At 45.6% G+C, this 13094-nt stretch overlaps 1 protein-coding gene across 1 annotated transcript in view; it reads left to right on the forward strand.

The window, feature by feature from the left end:
- The window catches only part of SLC39A8 (solute carrier family 39 member 8), a 51120-nt gene extending 38972 nt beyond the window's left edge, over nt 1–12148 (forward strand). Inside the window, exons 6-8 of the mRNA XM_056551797.1 lie at nt 7944–8151; nt 10188–10372; nt 11425–12148. Of these exons, the coding sequence (XP_056407772.1) occupies nt 7944–8151; nt 10188–10372; nt 11425–11574 (543 nt within the window). The 3' untranslated portion in view covers nt 11575–12148. The remainder of the gene's footprint in view (nt 1–7943; nt 8152–10187; nt 10373–11424) is intronic.
- The last annotated feature ends 946 nt before the right edge of the window (nt 12149–13094 follow it).

Raw genomic sequence — 13094 nt, forward strand, 5'->3', positions numbered from 1 at the left:
TAGCAGTCCACAGTTTGGAGCCCTAGTCCCTATACAGTTAAATTCCTCGCTTCTGCACTACTACTGGAATTCTGTTCCTGGTATCTGGCACTTCCGATTTAGGTGACGTGACGTCATATTGCTAGCCATCCAATCAGCGGCTGAGGCTGGACATTGCTTCGGCCCGTAATTGAATGAGCAGCTGTGTAACGTCACCTAACCCAGAAGCGATGGACACCGGGAATGGAGTTTCGTGATTCTGGCGGTAGCGCAAGAGCAAGGAAGAGAGTTTTTTTTTTTTATACTGTTTTCCCCAAGTGGATTTTACATAGCATTAATATCACATTTCTGTCTTTTATGTTAACTTCAGAGCGCAGCCACAACATAGCTTTCTTATGGAGGCCTGGCAAATCAAATGTCAAGCTTCCCTGTCCCTTCCCTGCAGCCGGCGGCTGCCACAATGACACAATGCTATGGGGCTAATATGATCATTTTTCCAGGGCTGGTTTTTAGCCCCAGTTCCGCCCTGGATGTTGGGAGAGATATAGCTAGCTAAGGCTGCATTCACACCACAATTGTTACATACCGGATCTGGCTTGGAGATGTGAAAACCAGGCGCTCCCGTATCTCAGCCGGACCCAGCCCCCATCTCATTTGAATGAGCCGACCGGAGTCAGATAGTGACTTCATTCGGCTCAGTTTTGCCCTGTATCCAGTTTAGTGACCGGACTTAAAACTGCAGTATACCATGGTTTTAAGTCTGGTCACAAAACCAGATATGGGGCAAAAATAAGCCGACCGGAGTCACTATTTGACTCCGGTCGGCTCAATAAAATGAATGAGATGGGGGGGGGGGCTGAAATACAGGAGCGCCTGGTTTTCACATATCCCTATCGGATCCGGTCCCGTTTGTAACAATCGTGGTGTAAATGCAGTCTAATGTGGAATGGAAGTGGAAGTGGGAAGAAGCCTGCCTACCTACCTAATATATTAAGGCTGAACATTTACTTTTCTAAGAAGGGGAGAGGGAAGGGGGGTACCTTGGTAGTGTTGGTATCTATCTGTATATGATCATTGTATGGAGTTAACCTTGGTCTTTGCCTAGTGGATTTTTTTCAGTAGCAGTGTGAGGATATTAGTCATTCTGCGGTGATACTGGTCTTGATGTGGCGGTATTACTTGTCCCTTGTATACTGGTATTGATCATTTCGATCTCAGTTCACAGGATTTGGTCAGTAACAGTATGACGGTAATATGTATGGGGATAATATTCCTCCTTGTATACTTGTATTATTGGTAATATTACTCTCAATATACAGGATTTGGTCAGTAACAGTATCATGGTAATATGTATGGTGATAATTTTCCTCCTTGTATACTGCATTATTGGTAATATTGCTCTCAATATACAGGATTTGGTCAGTAACAGTATCATGGTAATATGTATGGTTACATAGTTACATAATAAGTACGGTTGAAAAAAGACATACGTCCATCAAGTTCAACCACGGAATTGAAGGGTAGGGGTGTGGCGCGATATTGGGGAAGGGATGGGATTTTATATTTCTTCATAAGCATTAATGTTATTTTGTTCCAGGAATGTATCTAACTCTGTTTTAAAGCTGTAAATTTTTCCTGCTGTGACCAGTTCCTGAGGTAGACTGTTCCATAAGTTCACAGTTCTTATGGTAAAGAAGGCGTGTCGCCCTTTGAGACTAAACCTTTTCTTCTCCAGACGGAGGGAGTGCCCCCTTGTCCTTTGGGGGGGGGGGGGGGGGGGTTAACCTGGAACAGTTTTTCTCCATATTTTTTATATGGGCCATTTATATACTTATATACATTTATCATATCCCCCCTTAAACGTCTCTTCTCAAGACTAAACAATTGTAACTCCTTTAATCATTCCTCATTGCTAAGATGTTCCATGCCCCATATTAGTTTAGTCCCGCATCTCTGCACCCTTTCCAGCTCTACAGTGTCCCTTTTATGGACTGGTGCCCAAAACTGAACATCATATTCCAGGTGAGGCCGTACCAATGCTTTATAAAGGGGGAGTATTACGTCCCTGTCCCTCGAGTCCATGCCTCTTTTTATACATGACAATATCCTGCCGGCTTTGGAAGCAGCAGCCTGACATTGTATGCTATTCTGTAGTCTGTGATCTGCAAGTACACCAAGATCCTTCTCTACCAGTGACTCTGCCAGTTTAATCCCCCCTAAGACATACGATGCATGCAGGTTATTAGTACCCAGATGCATAACTTTACATTTATCCACATTGAACCTCTTTTGCCAAGTGGATGCCCAGACACATAGTCTATCCAAGTCATCTTGTAACCTATACACATCCTCTATAGACTGTACCGTGCTACAAAGCTTGGTGTCATCTGCAAAGATAGAAACAGAGCTGTTAATACCATCCTCTATATCACTGATAAATAAATTAAACAACAGTGGGCCCAGTACTGAACCTTGGGGTACACCACTAATAACCGGGGACCAATCAGAGTACGAATCATTGACCACCACTCTCTGGGTACGATCCATGAGCCAGTGTTCAATCCAGTTACAAACTAAAGTTTCCAAACCCAAAGTAGCTCCGCCTTCTCTTGATCGCCCATGACAACCTCCCCGTTATTATTATTAAGGGGCCCTACATGCTCTGTCCTTGTTTTTTTTTTTGCATTTATATATCTAAAAAAAATATTTAGGATCAGTTTTGCTTTCTTTGGCCACCTGTCTCTCATTTAGAATTTTTGCTGTTTTTATTACATTTTTACAGATTTTATTAAGCTCCTAATACTGTTTAAATGTTATATCTGACTTATTGCTCTTTTAACATCATTTGTCAGCCATGTAGGATTTAGTTTTAAGCGTTTATATTTGTTCCCCTTTGGTATATATTTAGCTGTATAGTTATTTAGAGTTGATTTAAAGATGTTGATCAGATCCAACAAGGCATCACTTCTTGTTGGGTCCTCCACAAACTGGCCCATAAAATTATCCTGCAATAAATTAATAAATTGTCGCCCCTTTGAAGTTTTAGCCAACCCCCGAATCCAATCTATATCTGGATAGTTAAAATCTCCCATTATTACCACTGTACCTGCCCGGGCGGCCCTCTCTATTTGTTTATACTATCTCCTCAGTGATATTAGGGGGTCTGTAGATTACACCAAATATAATTTTTTCAGTATTTCCCTCCTTTTGTAATTCTACCCACAGTGATTCCACATCCTCAGAATCATCACACACTATGGCATCGTTCACACTGACTTTCATACCACTTCTTACATACAGACAGACTCCACCACCTTTTCTGTTCATTCTATCCTTGCGAAACAATGTAAACCCCTGCAGATTGACCGCCCAGTCATGCGAGGAGTCCAGCCATGTCTCAGTGACCCAGTGGTGATAATTTTCCTCCTTGTATACCGGCATTATTGGTAATATTGCTCTCAATATACCGGATTTTCACATATAACCTTTTTAAACATTGCTGCCATTTTTCATTATAAGGGAGTGTTGTGCCATTTTACTTTTTGAATTTGTGGTGGACTATGATCGGGTCTTGGATGCTGACACCACTTTAGTGAAACATTTGGCAAAGTACTGGTGTTTTCCTTCTGATATATATATATATATATATATATATATATATATATATATATATATATAGCCACGTAAAGTGATACGCCTGTGTTCGGTGGCCGTCTGCTGGCACAATGACACAATGCTGTGGGGCTGGTATGCAGTATTTCCAGGGCTGCTTTTCATCCCCAGTCCGGCCCTGATCACACACGTATCCCCTATCCTGTGGTTAGGGGATAAGAAGTTAAGTATTGGAGTTCCTCTTAACTTAAAATGTACTACCTGCATGCTATGTCTTTCATGTTGATTTTATGTGATGTACATCTGGTGGGGTTTTGGATGTTTGCCCACCTGCTGTTGTTCTCTTTTGTTATTTACATAAATAAAGAATTCATCAAAAGAAAACAAACGGTGAAGCACCTGGAGGTCAGAAGCTGGAAGCTTCTGCCCTTTCCCTAGTTCGCAAAGTGCTGAGGAGCATTGGGTAAAGGGCAAATCAGATCAATTTCTGGTAAACCTGGGCCATTAAGTTTAACGCCACATGTTAATTAAAGGGGTACTCTGCTGGAAAACATTTTTTTATTTTTTTTTATAAATCAAGTGGTGTCAGAAAGTAAAACAGATTTGTAAATTACTTCTATTTATAAATCTTAATCCTTCAAGTATTAATCAGTGTTACGCCTAGCGCTCCGGGTCCCCGCTCCTCCCCGGAGCGCTCACGGCGTCTCTCTCCCCGCAGCGCCCCGGTCAGTCCCGCTGACCGGGAGCGCTGCACTGTCATGGCCGTCGGGGATGCGATTCGCACAGCGGGACGCGCCCGCTCGCGAATCGCATCCCAGGTCACTTACCCGTCCCGGTCCCCTGCTGTCATGTGCTGGCGCGCGCGGCTCCGCTCTCTAGGGCGCGCGCGCGCCAGCTCTCTGAGACTTAAAGGGCCAGTGCACCAATGATTGGTGCCTGGCCCAATTAGCTTAATTGGCTTCCTCCTGCTCCCAGACTATATCTGATCACTGCCCCTGCACTCCCCTGCCGGATCTTGTTGCCTTGTGCCAGTGAAAGCGTTTAGTGTGTCCAAAGCCTGTGTTACCTGAACTTCTGCTATCCATCTTGACTACGAACCTTGCCGCCTGCCCCGACCTTCTGCTACGTCTGACCTTGCCTCTGCCTAGTCCTTCTGTCCCACGCCTTCTCAGCAGTCAGCGAGGTTGAGCCGTTGCTAGTGGATACGACCTGGTTGCTACTGCCGCAGCAAGACCATCCCGCTTTGCGGCGGGCTCTGGTGAACACCAGTAGCCTCTTAGAACCGGTCCACTAGCACGGTCCACGCCAATCCCTCGCTGACACAGAGGATCCACTACCTGTAAGCCGAATCGTGACAGTAGATCCGGCCATGGATCCCGCTGAGGTGCTGCTGCCAAGTCTCGCTGACCTTCCCACGGTGGTCGCTCAGCAATCGCAGCAGATTGCCCAACAAGGACAGCAGCTGTCGCAGTTGACCGCCATGTTACAGCAACTTCTGCCTCTGCTACAGCAGCAACCATCTCCTCCGCCAGCTCCTGCACCTCCTCCGCAGCGAGTGGCCGCTCCTAGCCTCCGCTTGTCCCTGCCGGACAAATTTGATGGGGACTCTAGACTCTGCCGTGGATTTTTGTCTCAATGTTCCCTGCATATGGAGATGTTGTCGGACTTGTTTCCTACAGAACGGTCTAAGGTGGCGTTCGTAGTGAGCCTTCTTTCAGGAAAGGCCTTGTCTTGGGCCACACCGCTCTGGGACCGCAATGATCCTGCCACAGCCACAGTCCAGTCCTTCTTCGCTGAAGTCCGGAGTGTCTTCGAGGAACCAGCCCGAGCTTCTTCTGCCGAGACTGCCCTGCTGAACCTGGTCCAGGGTAATTCTTCAGTGGGCGAGTACGCCATCCAATTTCGTACTCTTGCTTCCGAATTATCATGGAATAACGAGGCTCTCTGCGCGACCTTTAAAAAAGGCCTATCCAGTCGCATCAAGGATGTGCTGGCCGCACGAGAGATTCCTGCCAACCTGCAAGAACTTATCCATTTGGCCACCCGCATTGACATGCGTTTTTCTGAGAGACATCAGGAGCTCCGCCAGGAAAAAGACTTAGATCTCTGGGCACCTCTCCCACAGCATCCTTTGCAGTCTACGCCTGGGCCTCCCGCCGAGGAGGCCATGCAAGTGGATCGGTCTCGCCTGACCCAGGAAGAGAGGAATCGCCGTAGGGAAGAAAATCTTTGTCTGTCCTGTGCCAGTACTGAGCATTTCTTGGTGGATTGCCCTATCCGTCCTCCACGTCTGGGAAACGCACGCACGCACCCAGCTCACGTGGGTGTGGCGTCTCTTGGTTCTAAGTCTGCCTCTCCACGTCTCACGGTGCCCGTGCGGATTTCTCCTTCAGCCAACTCCTCCCTCTCAGCCGTGGCCTGCTTGGACTCTGGTGCCTCCGGGAATTTTATTTTGGAGTCTTTTGTGAATAAATTCCGCATCCCGGTGACCCGTCTCGTCAAGCCGCTCTACATTTCCGCGGTCAACGGAGTCAGATTGGATTGCACCGTGCGTTACCGCACAGAACCCCTCCTGATGTGTATTGGACCCCACCACGAAAGGATTGAGTTATTCGTCCTTCCCAACTGTACCTCTGAGGTCCTCCTCGGTCTGCCATGGCTCCGGCTTCATTCTCCCACCCTTGATTGGACCACCGGGGAGATCAAGAACTGGGACTCTGCCTGCCATAGGAAGTGCCTCTCCCCCCCTCCCAGTCCCGTCAGGCAAGCCTCAGTGCCTCCTCATGGCCCCCGTCCTGGTGACTCACTGCCCCGTGCCAGGCTTCGCCCTCTGCCCTCCCTCCCCATTCCCACTCCTGCTGTACTGCCTGCCGTTGAGGAAACCCTCCATTCTTTCCCGGTGTCCTCATCCCAGGGGAGGCAGTTACCGGACAAAGAAAAAGGGAGACCTAAGGGGGGGGGGGTACTGTTACGCCTAGCGCTCCGGGTCCCCGCTCCTCCCCGGAGCGCTCACGGCGTCTCTCTCCCCGCAGCGCCCCGGTCAGTCCCGCTGACCGGGAGCGCTGCACTGTCATGGCCGTCGGGGATGCGATTCGCACAGCGGGACGCGCCCGCTTGCGAATCGCATCCCAGGTCACTTACCCGTCCCGGTCCCCTGCTGTCATGTGCTGGCGCGCGCGGCTCCGATCTCTAGGGCGCGCGCGCGCCAGCTCTCTGACACTTAAAGGGCCAGTGCACCAATCATTGGTGCACTGGCCCTTTAAGTCTCAGAGAGCTGGCGCGCGCGCGCCCTAGAGATCGGAGCCGCGCGCGCCAGCACATGACAGCAGGGGACCGGGACGGGTAAGTGACCTGGGATGCGATTCGCAAGCGGGCGCGTCCCGCTGTGCGAATCGCATCCCAGGTCACTTACCCGTCCCGGTCCCCTGCTGTCATGTGCTGGCGCGCTCGGCTCCGATCTCTAGGGCGCGCGCGCGCCAGCTCTCTGAGACTTAAAGGGCCAGTGCACCAATGATTGGTGCCTGGCCCAATTTGCTTAATTGGCTTCCTCCTGCTCCCAGACTATATCTGATCACTGCACCTGCACTCCCCTGCCGGATCTTGTTGCCTTGTGCCAGTGAAAGCGTTTAGTGTGTCCAAAGCCTGTGTTACCTGAACTTCTGCTATCCATCTTGACTATGAACCTTGCCGCCTGCCCCGACCTTCTGCTACGTCTGACCTTGCCTCTGCCTAGTCCTTCTGTCCCACGCCTTCTCAGCAGTCAGCGAGGTTGAGCCGTTGCTAGTGGATACGACCTGGTTGCTACTGCCGCAGCAAGACCATCCCGCTTTGCGGCGGGCTCTGGTGAACACCAGTAGCCTCTTAGAACCGGTCCACTAGCACGGTCCACGCCAATCCCTCGCTGACACAGAGGATCCACTACCTGTAAGCCGAATCGTGACAATCAGCTACTGTATTCTACACAGGAAGTTCTTTTCTTTTTGTATTTCCATTTTGTCTGACCACAGTGCTCTCTGTTAAAACCTCTGTCCATTTTAGGAACTGTCCAGAGTAGGCGCAAATCCCCATAGCCAACCTCTCTTGCTCTGGACAGTTCCTGACACGGACAGATGTGTCAGCAGAGAGCACTTGTGGTGAAACAGAAAGGAAAAAAAGAAAATAACTTCCTGTGTATTATACAGCAGCTTATAAGTACTTTTTAATAGAAGTAATTTACAAATCCGTTTAACTTTCTGGCACCAGTTTACCCCTTTGGAGACCATTCTAAAAAAAAAATATTCTGAAAAAAAAAAACTGCAGAAGAAAGTTTTTGCTGTCATTTATCTTGTCTTTCACATTACAATATGTTACAGGGCTCAGATGAAGGAGCTCATTGTTGCAGAGTAAGAAAATGGACACCGCTGAAGGATATCGGAACACTAGCTTGGATGATTACATTAAGTGATGCCCTACATAACTTTATTGATGGACTTGCTATTGGAGCTTCATTTACCCTGTCCCCATTGCAGGGGCTGAGCACATCTATTGCGATTTTTTGTGAAGAGTTTCCCCATGAATTTGGTAAGGAGTGTAAGATTACAGACAATAATAAATAATATGTTAATAGTAGTTGAGAGAAGCACCTAATCTGTAGAAGCTGATGGCACCAGTGATCCAGATCAGACATAAGGGAAAACCTCAGAAAAGTAATAAGGTACTAAAAAATGTAAATATAATAGACAAAAATGTGACCATATAAGTAAAATGTTGGACCTCAATTTCTGACCATATCTGGACCATACCTTATTTTTACATAATCTTTATGCTGAATGGATGAATGCTCTATACTGTAAGTTGACAGCATATTGATCCCAGGAACAGTATGCAGTTGACTTACAGTAGAAAGCATTCATCCCAATAAGGTCGGCTAGGGTTTAACCACATCCCTGGGGTTAGTACAATACCAAATCACTTGGCTTTGTGCAGTGCTCCTCAGCAAGGCTTGTACTCTCCATTCTTATGCCCTCCCTGCATAATATGGATAGTCAAAAGAATAATTCCTCAGCAAAGAAATAGTCTGGTCAAACAGTCTTATATAGAACATATTTTAAGGGTCATAACAAGTTCCAACACCATTGCATAAATATGGCACAGAGTTTGATCGAAACCATTGGCTGTTAATGGCTATCCAATAGAAATGTATATAAAGACAAGTCATTTTAATAATGCTATTTAAATAAAAAAGGAGGGGAGGTAGAAAACAAAGAGTTCATATGTTCATATTCACTTAAGACAGTAAAAAAATGTTATTAATAGATTATATTAACAAAAAACCCGCAGAGAAGGAAGCATAAAAAGAAAAGAAAATACTTATACATGGTTTAGGCCCCTTTTCACACTTACAGGAAATGTGTCACCTAGATTTTCTGTTTCTTTTTTCCGATTTTTTTTATTTATTAAATTTTTTGAACATTAATATGTGGCATCCTATTGCCTGAGCTTTCTGCACGGCATGTAAAGATATGCTTTAACACATCCCCATGGACATAGAAAGCAATAGCTGACCAATTGACTTGTATAGGAGACTTTTTTAGACATGCTTTGTGACCTGTGTAGAGGTATTTTTTGCAGAGAGGCAGGAAGCTGAGCCCTTACAATTCCCTATTATGAATGGCCTGAATCCATCTGTTCTATACACTGGTGTCCCCTTTCCCTGTAATCCTGTCTGTGATGATAAGGAGGATACTGCTGGAAAGCGATCTCTACAGAACAGGAAGTGTCAGCTGATTAAAGACTTAGCGACCAGAATAAAAGCTGCATGGTTTCAGGATTTTTTTTTTTATAACATAAATAATTAGGAAAAAAACAAAACATAATCAAGAATTCTCAAAAAATATTTTAAAGGGGTTATCCAGGAATAGAAAAACAGAGCTAATTTCTTTCAAAAACTGCTTCACGTCTGTCTCCAGGTTAGGCATGGTTCCGCAGCTCAGTTCCATTGACGTGAATAGAGCCAAGCAGTAATATCACTCACAACCTGCAAACAGACAGGGAGCTGTTTTTGAAAGAAATTAGCTCTGTTTTTCTATTCCTGGACAACCCCTTTAACAATAAAAAATATTTTGATGACACGTTAGGGGTGACAACATACTGGCAGAAAGGTATGTGACAAATTTCGCTGCATAACTGATCTGTGCCCTTGCAGGTCAATAGACTGAACATAGTCTACTAGTGACTTTGTTTAGTTTATAACGTATTTCACAAGACTGTAAACATAGAAGGCTCCACAATTTGATCAGGACAGATTTTTATCTACTAGAAACAATGAGAGTTCCTATTGAATGACAGCAAGCAGAGATGTAAAACCTTTAACACATTACAGAAGTACCATATTTTTCGCCCTATAGGACGCACCGGCGTATAAGACGCACTCAATTTATAGGTCCAAAATCTAAAAAAATAAAGATTTTGAACCCAATAGTGCTCTTCAACCTGCGGACCTTCAGATGTTGCAAAACTACAATTCCCAGCATGCAAAACTACAACTCCCAGCCAATGAACAATGTTTGATCTACGACTATTGCATATGACATATTTCCTGTATTTCCTTTTTTCAGGTGATTTTGCGATCTTGATAAGTTCCGGAATGAGCATTCCCCAGGCATTATTCTTCAACTTTCTTTCAGCTTGCTCATGTTACGTTGGAATGGTGTTTGGTGTTCTAGTGGGCAATAACTTTGAACCTAACATCATCTTTGGAATAGCTGGTGGAATGTTTCTGTACATAGGCCTGGCAGATATGGTAAGACACAAAGTCATTCAGTACATTATCACTTTGCTATTGAAGGGTTTTCTGGCCATGTCAGGGAATAGGTGGGGTTGAAGGCTTGGGGCAAAAACTCCTCTGTCTCTATTTATTTGTGAAGAAATTGGTTAAAGGGGTTTTCCAGCACCTGAAAAATGTTTAGGGGGCTCCAAAAAAAAAAAAAAAACACATAATCACCTGCCCCTATCTCTCACTACTAACTTTTTGCCCCCACTCCCACTGCTGTCCACAGCTCTCCCCTTACTCTGACATGTCCACCCTGCATGAAAGGCCCTATAAACCAATGACTGGCCGAATTAGGCGCCTGCTACAACAGTTATTGGCTGAGGCACCATTCCCTGCAAGGTTATTATGTCCGAGCAAGTGGGGAGTGGCAGGGACCAGTAGCAGTGGGATCAACAGGGGTGGGCTAGTATGTATATATTTATTTTTTAAAGCACCCTGACTCACTTTAAAACTTTTTGGTGCTGAAACACCTTTTTAAATGGATGTAGTACCTCTATTCCTGGGGCTCTTTGCACATACGATTTGTCTTAGCATCAGGAAATATTTGAGGTTTAACCCCTTAAGGACCAAGGGCGTACAGGTACGCCTTTGCTCCCTGGTACTTAAGGACCAAGGGCGTACTTGTACACCAGTGGGAATTTCTGAATATCTATCAGCAGGCACCCCGCGCAAATGCCCAGGGGGGTCATCAGACTTGCGATTTGCGGCTTTTCCGGGTCATACGGGTCTATAGTGACCCGGTGACCCGGAAAATAAAGGGGATCGCAGATGTCCTAGACACCCACGATCCCCTTGAAGCAATAGGAGTGAGGTGGCAGAGGTACCCCCCCCTCCTATCTCTGCTATTGGTGGTCTAGACGCGACGTAGAATTTACCAAAAATTTAGAAAGAAAGACAGACATGCGGCACACATCCACATACAGATAAATGCACATGAAATGTTGTAGATGTGTATATGAATTTTACAAGAATTTTTGTCGGCGATTGTTGTAACAGTTATATGCCTACTTCTTATGTTTCAGTTTCCAGAAATGAATGAAATGCTCAAAGACAAGATAAAAGGGAGAAAATCCGATTTGGTGTATTTTAGCATTCAGAATGCTGGCCTGCTCTCCGGTTTTGCCATCATTTTATTAATAACCCTGTATGCTGGAGAAATCAAACTGGGATAATATGGGTTGCTGGAATGGCTAGAAACTCCCAGGAAGATATAATACATAGATACTTTAATACAATTTGATCTTCTCTTTCTTCTCAAGAAGCGGTGATGGATAATCAATGTTTATGCACACTTGGATGAAAAATACAAAGTTAAAATCTAAGAACTTTACAATTGGATTCAAGGCGTGAACAGCAAACTGCTGCTACTTTGAGAGAAGCAAATATTTATATGTATATTTATTGAATGCACCAGGCATTTACCTGTACAGTGTTATAGTGAGCCAACGGTGTTACAATATATGACACATATACAGTACTGGCAGCTCTTGCACCTTCATTCCATGTGATTTTGGAAAGTAAAGGAATCAATTAATAAGCTCAAGTCCAAATCACATTCAAAATTTTTTTTAATTGTTTTTCAGTCTAGGGTTCTTTGATCAATGCTCATGTTTTCTTTTGTTACCAACCTTTTGTATTTCCTGTTGCATTTTAAAACGAACAAACTTGTAAAGGACTATTGGATATCCCTATGTCAATGTGTAAAAGTAAAAAAAAAATATTTTTTATATATGTATAAATACAAGAAAAACCAAATAAATAGTCTAAAATGTATCTACCTTTATTGTTTCATTTCACTTTTTATTGGATGAGAATCACAGTGTCCACTCTCAGATATGTCTTTATAAAATATTCCACACAAAGTCAAGTCACACACAATGAAACAAGTAAATACCCTGTTTCCCCGAAAATAAACCCTACCCCAAAAGTAAGCCCTAGCAGGATTATCAGGGTAGGCTGCAATATAAGCCCTACCCCGAACATAAGACCTAGGCCAGGGGTAATCAACTTGCAGACCGTGGTCCAGATCCGGACCTTATCCGCCAGTAATGCCCACAGACTTAACAACCCCCTCCCCCCTAGGCTGGTCCCGCGGCAAGTTACCGTAACTGAGCCGGGGCAGGGACGCTGTCACTTTAAAACGTCCGCGCCCCGGCTGCTAAGCAACAGAAGGAGATCCCACCGCCACCGAGAGCTGCAGCTTCCATACAGTACAAGTTGCGAACGCTACCATATGAAGGTAGGGAAGTGCTGGTCTCCGCTGGGGATGAAATGTGTACTGTAATTTATTATGGGTGGGGGGCACTGTAGGAGTGTGGAGGAGGATGACGGGGGAAGGGGAGGATGGGGGGCTGTTTGTGTGGAGGATGGGGGCTGCAGGAGTGTGGAGGATGGGGGGCTGCAGGAGTGTGGAGGATGGGGGGTGCAGAAGTGTGGAGGATCGGGGGGCTGCAGGAGAATGGGGGGGCTGCAGCAGGGTGGAAGATGGGGGGCTGCAGCATCCTCCACACTGCTACAGCCCCCCCCATCCTCCACCTTGTACAGCCCCCCCATGTTGTTCACGGTACATACCGTAAATATATAAGCCCTACCCTGAAAATAAGCCCTAGTGTGTTTTTTGTGACTAAAATTAATATAAGACCCGGTCTTATTTTCGGAGAAACACGGGTAAGATTATATTAACCCTTAAAGG

Source organism: Hyla sarda, chromosome 1 (assembly GCF_029499605.1).
Source record: "Hyla sarda isolate aHylSar1 chromosome 1, aHylSar1.hap1, whole genome shotgun sequence".
Classification (NCBI taxonomy): domain Eukaryota; kingdom Metazoa; phylum Chordata; class Amphibia; order Anura; family Hylidae; genus Hyla; species Hyla sarda.